At 38.6% G+C, this 9,221-nt stretch overlaps 1 protein-coding gene across 1 annotated transcript in view; it reads left to right on the top strand.

Moving 5' to 3' along the window:
- Positions 1 to 9,221, top strand: part of bcl2l11 (BCL2 like 11) — a 26,461-nt gene that overhangs the window by 4,617 nt on the left and 12,623 nt on the right. The window contains exon 3 of the mRNA XM_014005178.1: positions 4,652 to 4,767. Coding sequence (XP_013860632.1) covers positions 4,652 to 4,767 — 116 coding nt within the window. The remainder of the gene's footprint in view (positions 1 to 4,651; positions 4,768 to 9,221) is intronic.

Below are 9,221 nucleotides of genomic sequence, written 5' to 3'. Positions count from 1 at the left end.
CCCGAACTATGTCCCACCCACCCCAATTTGAACCCCTAAAAACAAGTTTGAGAGTGTAAAGTACTATGTAAACTCGGATTTCCCAGAAAGCAAATAAATAACAACATACATGTCAACTTGTACGGATTGTCTGTAAATTATAAGAATTTTACGTCATTTTGCAGGTATACAGACGTATAGGGCAATCTCATGGATTTTTTCAAGTCTTACATATTTTTTTCAAAACCTCAACATGTCAGAGCCTGTAGGATGAATTAAAAAATAAATAAATAACATTAAACAGCCATCTTCCAACCTGTTCTGCCGGTAGAAATAAGTTTTGAACCTTTTTCCGCTCTCCTTTCCTCCTGCTTTGCAGCAGGCGCTTTCATGTCCCCAGCGAGGGAGCGAGTTGTATGGATTTTTTTGCAAAATTTACGGATTTTTGAAGCTTTTTATACAAGTAAACATCTAAAGAGGTTGACATGTACAATAAAATACAGACTTGTTGTTATTGAAATTGTCAATACAAACCGATACCTGAGAGGCACTACTTGCCCCTCCCCCCGTCAGAGTGTCTGAGCAGGATGAGTCAGTGCAACGTCAATTAAATGAGAGAGAGAGGGTGGGGGCAATTGCTGCATTGGGGGGTGGGGGGATGTTTTATGAGTAGAGTAGTTTATTTTTCCTGTAATACCTCATTATATTTTTTTTTAAGACAAAGCTAATTGAAAGGGGCGCTGAGCAGACTTACAACCAGGGATTGCAAATAATTACTTTTTTCCTTCTGCAGTTCGGTGTCCCCTCCAGCAGATGGAGCTCTAGGTGACCGCCTAGTTCGCCTATGCCAAGAGCCGGCTCTGTGGTTAAGTTTAGGTACTGGGGTCAGGGATAGGATGTCTACGGTGGATTTTAGGTAATTTTAAGCTTTGGAACACGTAGTTGACGTGAATTTCCTACATTTTCTAAAAATGGTTAGTTTTAGGTATCAAGGTTAATGGTTAATTTTAGGTACTAGGGTCAGGGACAGGATGTCTAAAGTGAATAAAGGTCATTTTAGGTTTTGGGATGGTTAATTTTTGTGCATTTTCTACACTTTCTGAAATTATGACAACAGATTCCGCCCCATCTCGTCAAAAAATAATGCAAGGGGCCTACCCGACGCGTCAAAATTGGACGCAGAGGGAACCTTTGAAAAGTGTCAGTGCGACTTGGGAGTGAGAATGGGTTGTAATGTCATAACATGTGAAATCACTGATTGGTAAGAATCAAAATGAGTGCAGATGCTTCACGTGTGATCTCACACTCACTTTCCACACAACTTATCAGAGTTACAGCCAACCAGTTCTGGTGGTCATTTGAAGCTGCAAAACTTCCTGTTTGACTCTGCAAAACAGCTTTGCCCACACACGTCACTGCTGCTCGCTGTCTCTTCAGCCGCTCCACCCATGGGCTTCAAGATTAATGGCACCTTGTTGCTCAGATGGCTTAGAGAGAGAGCGAGAGAGAGAGAGTGAGTGAGAGAGAGAGAGAGAGAGAGAGAGAGAGAGAGAGAGAGAGAGAGAGAGAGGTCCAGGAAGCAAGCAGGGCATTGAGATACACCCATCAGGTCATGGCACGTTGTTCAACAAGGTCATGGGGTGATGGGATCAGCCCCCCCCCCCCCACGCACACACACTTTTTGCCTTTTGCTTTGTTTTCATGTTGGCAGTCTGACTGTGATCAAATGATCAGCAAACTCTTAGCAATTACAGGCTGTATAGAAACATTTTGGTTGGAAAAATAAAAGAAAGTCTGAGCAGACAAAAGATTATCAGATGAAATCAGCTCAGCTGCTCGGGGAGATAAAAATAGGAAAAAAAAAAGAAGTCAGCTGATGTGTACCAGGAAGTAATTTAAGTCCATTTCTTTCTTACCACCTTGTTATCTTAAGCCTTTGGTCAAATGTTTAAAATATTCAGGACATTACCTAGAAGTGCTGCTTGTGAAGCCAACAACACCTGAATCACTCTGAGTGGACACTGGGTGGACTTTACCCAGACAGCCACCGAGCCAGGACCAATACAAAGTCTATATGATGTCTGATTGAGATTATTTTTGTGACATAACTGTCCCTACAGGCTGCGAGTGTCGTTTTATTGCAGAGCATTGTTGCCAAAACATGTCACAGGACAAAACGTTCATTGTATCTTGTTCCGAATGACAACTTGTGGTCAGGTGTCACTTCCTAGTCTTTATGCAAATAAACACATGGAGTTAACTGGGCAGCACTAATGAGTTTTTTATTACATTTTTCTACATAGTCCCAAAATATATACTACAGTATTACTCAACCGAGTCATTTACATATTTGTATGGCAGCTTAATGATCTAAAGATGCAATAAAATAAAATTGTAATTATCATCTTAACAAGTCAGTTTCCAAACAGAAACTGGCACACCTTTGAGAATTCAGAACCTAAAAAGGGCCACCAAAGTATTAAGATTTTTATCAGCCCTCACAACTTTTGATCCTGTTTTCCATTTTTGTATTTACTGTTTAGCTGAAAACCAGGGTAACCAAAACCAGAAGAAAGCACGACTGTCACCTCCAGCAATAAAAGCCGAAAATAGTTCTCCAGTGTACTTGTTTACATTCATGCAGACTACAAAGGAAAAGAAAAGAAAAAAAAAGATGATTAAAGCTTTTAACTGTGATGCTGTCAGCTAAAGTTGTTCATTCTCTTACTTGGTAGCAAACAAAACTGAGCCTGAAGGCTCAAATATTGCAAAAAACAACTTATATCAAGCGATATTGATGTGCCATTTTTTTCTTTTGTGTGTGTGTGTGTGTGCTTCAGGTTTTCAAAACATGCAAAAATACACTATTTAAAAATAAGTGTTTTATTTGAATTAAACAGTCTGTGTCTTCCCCCTAGCCAAAACCACTAATATATCTGTATTTTCTTCCATTGATAGTAGTTTGAAATAAAACTTTCAGATGCATCAGCAGCTTATAATCTCTGCATGAATTGTTGGGCCTTTTTCACACAATAGAAGTGTTTGGCTTCACTGATTGCTTTGTGTTGTCTTCTACTCTCCTTCTGTGTAGCCGGACACACAAGATAGCTATCAAGAGTGTGTACGGGTCTTTCATAAAGTGTCTCTGTTAAGGTCTGCAGGTCTTTTATAAGATGCAGACTTTGCATCCTGGATTATCTGCTTCATCTTGTTGAGCAGATAACAGCAGTTTTCCAAGTAGAGCACCTGGAGGAGGATCAGTTTATCTGCTGTTGATGGTCAGCGTAGCAGCACTTCCTCTTCCTGTAAGTTGGAAGGAAATCACAGCTATCTTTCTTGAGTTTCACATTGCACTTGTAGTTTTCCTAATTATAACAAAACCTCATCATTTCACAGAAGCACCTTTCTGTCTAAGGCTTTTATTGTAAAAACTTGAGACAAACACCCACATTGATCAGTTGCACAAAGCTGCCCAACCTCAGGTGGAGTAATATTTTGTTTTATATTCCGTCTTGAAGAATTGAAGCTTTTTAGCAAGTTTGCCCTTTTTAAAAAAAATCTCGCAGCATCATTAGACATCAGAAAAGTAGGAGCAGATACTTTGAAAATAAGTTTGTTGAATAAAAATTGTTTGTGTAATGTGGTTGCTTTGTGACAGAAACCACACAAATTATTCACAGGAAACGTCTTCTGCTATATCAAAAAAAAAAAGGGCAGTTGATTGTTTCAGTTTGACCATGTCACCTGAGCAGGCGTCAGTCTGATACCGACGATTTGCTGAATTTGTCTTTTCGGTATTGGAGGATGATAGAAATATTAAATCTGGGTTTCAGTGAGTGAGTCATAAGTGAAGATCAGTAAGAGGTCAGAACCTTTCATAGTCATACGGGAGTTCAACTGAAATTATAACAGATTAACCACAAAAAAACCCACACATTCACACATAACACTCGGCCAGCTGGAAGAACGTATTGTGATACCAGTGAGACACAAACACAGTCGTAACTCTAAAATAATCCTTTCATTTATGCAATAATTCATTTTGTCTGTAAAATATAAACTAAGCACATTTATTTGTCACAGAAACAGGACGTGTTTTTATTTGACCGACTGCATCTTTGTTGTTGTTTTTTTATATGATTTTGCATTAGAAAACTGAACGTGCAAAATACAAGGAAGTTAATGAAAACATAATTAAAATAATGGGGTTTTCCCATTGTTACATGGCCTCACTGTTTGTACAAAGACTCAAAAGAAAAAGGTGAATGAGGCTCAGTTTTCTGGCTGGATTCACAGTTTTGTTTTGTTGTTTTTAACTGTATAAAAATGATGACCAATTTTAGCAAAACTTCCTAGATTCAGCCTAGATTTGACATAGATTTAATGACTAAATCAAGAACCTCTGTACAAAGTTTTGTAAATTATCCCGAGTTTATCTCCCTTGTAGTTTCTGTTAACGCAACATCTTATTTAATGTGTGAAAAGTCAAGTTGTCTCTCAACCACAAATCCTCTTTGATCTTTTTTATTGTAATATTTCCCTTAGTGGATCATACATTGTAGACAAATCAACCTAATGTCTAACCAGTGAAACATTTTGGAACATATCCACTGCACCACACACACATTTTTGATTGTTTTGACAAATGTGTTTTTTTTACTTTCCGTTGCAGGGAGCAACCCCTCTAGCACGCGGGTGCAGAACGCATCGAGGGACATGCAGGCAGAGACATTTGGACGTCAACTCCGGACGATCGGAGACGAGTACAATAGGCTTCTACTTTTAAGGGTCAGTAACGTGGACTCAAACTGTTATAAATGTACAAATTCACTCATTTTAAATGTTTCATGTAGCATACATGTGAACTGATAATAATGGTTTTGTGCAAAACTGCTTGAAACTTGTCACGTTGGAGTAGGAACATGTTTTACGACTTTCACTCAGAAAGCCACACAGCCTGAAGCTGCAGACGAATCAAAAATGACTGCAGATAAAAGATGTAAAAAAAAAAGAATAATGACGTTAAAGGAATAGCATTTCTTTAACTCTTTAACGCTTAAATGAAAATCATCTCACAATGAGAAAGAAGAGTCTCATTCAGTAGTGATGCCTGAGAATTAATATCAGTGGGGTAGATATTCAATTTCTGAATCAATGTCTATGCGAATGTTAAAATTTTTGGCATATTTTCTGATGGACATTAACATTTTATCAGCTTGTTGTTTACAACTGGTCTAATAATTGAAGCAGAGAAACACGTCCTGCTGCACCCACCAAAGTTTTTTTTTTTTGTTTTGTTTTAATTGTCAGACATGTACAGGTGCTGGTCATAAAATTAGAATATCATGAAAAAGTAGATTTATTTCAGTAATTCCATTTAAAAAGTGAAACTTGTATATTATATTCATACATTACATACAAACTCATATATTTCAAATGTTTATTTTGTTTAATTTTGATGATTACAAATGAAAATCTCAAATTCAGCATATCAGAAAATTAGAATATTACTGAAGACCAATAAAAACAAAGGATTTATAGAAATGTTGGCCAACTGAAAAGTATGAACATGAAAAGTATGAGCATGTACAGCACTCAGTATTTAGTTGGGGCTCCTTTGGCCTGTATTACTGCAGCAATGCGGCGTGGCATGGAGTCGATCAGTCTGTGGCACTGCTCAGGTGTAATGGTAGCCCAGGTTGCTCTAATAGTGGCTTTTAGCTCTTCTGAATTGTTGGGTCTGGTGTATTGCATCTTCTTCTTCACAATACCCCATAGATTTTCTATGGGGTTAAYGTCAGGAGAGTTTGCTGGCCAATTAAGAACAGGGATACCATGGTCCTTCAACCAGGTACTGGTAGCTTTGGCACTGTGTGCAGGTGCCAAGTCCTGTTGGAAAAAGAAATCTGCATCTCCAAAAAGTTGGTCAGCAGCAGGAAGCATGAAGTGCTCTAAAACTTCCTGGTATGTGGCTGCGTTGACCCTGGACCTCAGAAAACACAATGGACCAACACCAGCAGATGACATGGCACCCCAAACCATCACTGACTGTGGAAACTTTACACTGGACTTCAAGCAACGTGGATGAAGTGCCTCTCTTCTTTTCCTCCAGACTCTGGGACCTTGATTTCCAAAGGAAATGCAAAATTTACTTTCATCAGAGAACATGACTTTAGACCACTCACCAGCAGTCCAGTCCTGTTTCTCTGTAACCCAGGCAAGATGCTTCTGACGCTGTCTGTGGTTCAAGAGTGGCTTGACACAAGGAATGCGACAGCAGAAACCCATGTCTTTCATACGTCTGTGTGTGGTGGTTCTTGAAGCACTCACTCCAGCTGCAGTCCACTCTTTGTGAATCTCCCCCACATTTTTGAATGGGTTTTGTTTCACAATCCTCTCCAGGGTGCGGTTATCTCTCTTGCTTGTACATTTTTTTCGACCACATCTTTTCCTTCCCTTCGCCTCTCTATTAATGTGCTTGGACACAGAGCTCTGTGAACAGCCAGCCTCTTTAGCGATGACCTTTTGTGTCTTGCCCTCCTTGTGCAAGGTGTCGATGGTCATCTTTTGGACAACTGTCAAGTCAGCAGTCTTCCCCATGATTGTGTAGCCTATAGAACTAGACTGAAAGACCATTTTAAGGCCTTTGCAGGTGGTTTGAGTTAATTAGCTGATTAGAGTGTGGTACCAGGTGCCATCCATTTTGAAAACAAGATTCTAATTTTCTGATATGCTGAATTTGAGATTTACATTTGTTGTCATTTGTAATCATCAAAATTAAATGAAATAAACAGTTGAAATATATGAGTTTGTATGTAATGTATGAATATAATATACAAGTTTCACTTTTTAAATGGAATTACTGAAATAAATCTACTTTTTCATGATATTCTAATTTTATGACCAGCACCTGTATATAACTTTCTGGATTGGATTTCTAATTTAGTTTTGAGCAATATTTCAGCAACAACAGTCCAGATTAACACATTTAAATGGGGAGAAGACATCCTGTGAAGTGATTCTAAATGTACAAACTATAGACCGTCTACGCATCTTAACTCAGAATTCTTAAACAAGGCCCAAACTCTGACAGATGATTTCATGAATGCAGTCAAAATAGTCAAAAATAAAAATAAAACAGAACAAAACAAGACATAGCAAGCTAAGAAAATAATCAACTGACGTTGTTTATTAGGAGGAACTATTCTGTGGGGGACATTTTTGTTTTTGCTGTGGTAGCCATCTTGGATGGGGTTGACTTTCTCTTGTAGCTGCTCTTCACCTGGTTACTTTCTGGGAGTGTTATTAAAATTTACCCTGTGGTTCATGAGATATTTAACAAATGCACACACACACAATCACTGTGTGTGGGCTGATCTGACGTCAGTGGTGGGCTCTAAAAGCTCATCATTGAAGAAGGAAGAGATGTTTCCTCAGCAACGCCTTCAGCTGGTTTCTAGCACTGGGAAAGACACAGTAAGCAAAACCTTGTAGTACAAACTGGGTGCTTAAATGTGGTTAAACCCAAAAACGTTCATTGACTGCTCCCATTTTCAAATCACAGCTTATTTGCTGAGCCTGGGCTGCAGCTGTTAAGGAGCTTATTTCCTGGCTGGCGGACAAAGATAGGGAGCAAGTTGTTTGCAGATACTGAAACCAAACTCCACGCTTCACCTTCAGTTCGGTGCCAAATCACCTTCATGGTGCTTTACCAATCTGTGCTAGAGTGAGATGTTTTTTTATTCTAAGTTTAGCATTTCTTTTTCCAACTAAAATAGACTCGAGTTCTAATGATGGATGACTAACCCAGCTTCTGTTTCTGACATTGACAATTCAATTATCAGTTTGATGATAAAACCACCTGGTAGTGCAATTATAAAGTTGTGTTGCTGCAGAAAGGTAAATTTCCTCTACAGCTTCCTGTTTGCCTGGCAACATTTCATCATGTTGCGTCATCGCAGTTTTATTTACTATCAAAGGGCGGATTGGATCAGGGAAGAAACTCACTTTAATCTCCCCAGGAAAGTGGGTCGAAACATAAAAGTCACAGAAATGCTTGACGGGTCTTTTATTTCCTCGTGAAAGGCTTCATGTGCTTTAAAAGATTAACAGGTATAAAGCTTCAAATCTGCATATCAGCAGATTGATGCGTCAGGAATGTGCTTCCCCGGTTTTATTTATTGTCTGTGCTACTGACGAGCTGCAAACAGAAAGCGAGTTAACCCTTTTTGTCAGCTTGCTTTTGCATTTTGTTGAAACAACACGGCTTCCTTCAGCCAAAATCCCCCCTGAGCACCTTACAATCAGCTTCTTCAAATAGACTTCAAGGCCAAAAGAAATTTGTAGAGAATTCAAAATGATTGTGACTATTTCCTCATGTCAACAGTCTATATTCATAGTTTATAAAACAAATATTACACACCAACATCCATAAATACCACATTTCTAAAGGCCAGCTATGTGCTGTCTCTTTTCAAACAGCCAAATATGCAGCAGTCAGGTTTATTTTAAACTTTTTTTTTTGTAACACAGATCTGTTGAACAAGCAACATTTAATGACCAAACTGTATATTTGCATATAATAATGTTATCTGTGTATAGAAATAAAATAGTGTGATTTGGGATTAAAGTTTACATGTTGAAATGCTGGATTGTCACTTACAAAGACTTAAAACACCAGTTTGTTAATTTTAAGGTTAGAATTCAATTTCTTCTGTTTTACCATGTTTAGTTTGGTTCTTTAGAAAATCACCCTTATTCGTTGTTTGATCACTTAGGTACATATATTTTTGGTAGTTAGGATAGTTAGCTCGCTTGCTGTTTCAGTTTGAGTGCTTAGCCCCCAAACTAATTTATTCTTCAGTTTCACATAAACAGTAAATATGAAGCTCAACTGGATTTTAATATACTGTAAGTGCGTAGTGACTCAGCACTAACTTCAGGAAGAGTTTGATTTGCTCCATATGTGAACGATTTCCTGAAGTGGTACAACACTACGTGATAAGAGTCATGTAGAGCAAGTCTGCTTTTCCACCCTTCTGCTGTGATTCGGGCAGTCAGTGAAGACAGAGGGAGCAGGGTGGATACATGTGAGCATGATAAGGACTGAAGCTGTGAATCATCACCTTGTCACAGACACACACAAAGAAAATCAGAAGTGTGTGTGTGTGTGTGTGTGTGTGTGTGTGTGTGTGTGTGTGTGTGTGTGTGTGTGTGTGTGTGTGTGTGTGTGTGTGTGTTTG

The sequence above is a fragment of the Austrofundulus limnaeus genome, unplaced genomic scaffold (genome assembly GCF_001266775.1).
Source record: "Austrofundulus limnaeus strain Quisiro unplaced genomic scaffold, Austrofundulus_limnaeus-1.0 Scaffold28, whole genome shotgun sequence".
Classification (NCBI taxonomy): Eukaryota; Metazoa; Chordata; class Actinopteri; order Cyprinodontiformes; family Rivulidae; genus Austrofundulus; species Austrofundulus limnaeus.
The sequence above is the reverse complement of the archived record's forward strand: the minus strand, read 5'-3'. Positions and strand labels throughout refer to the sequence as shown.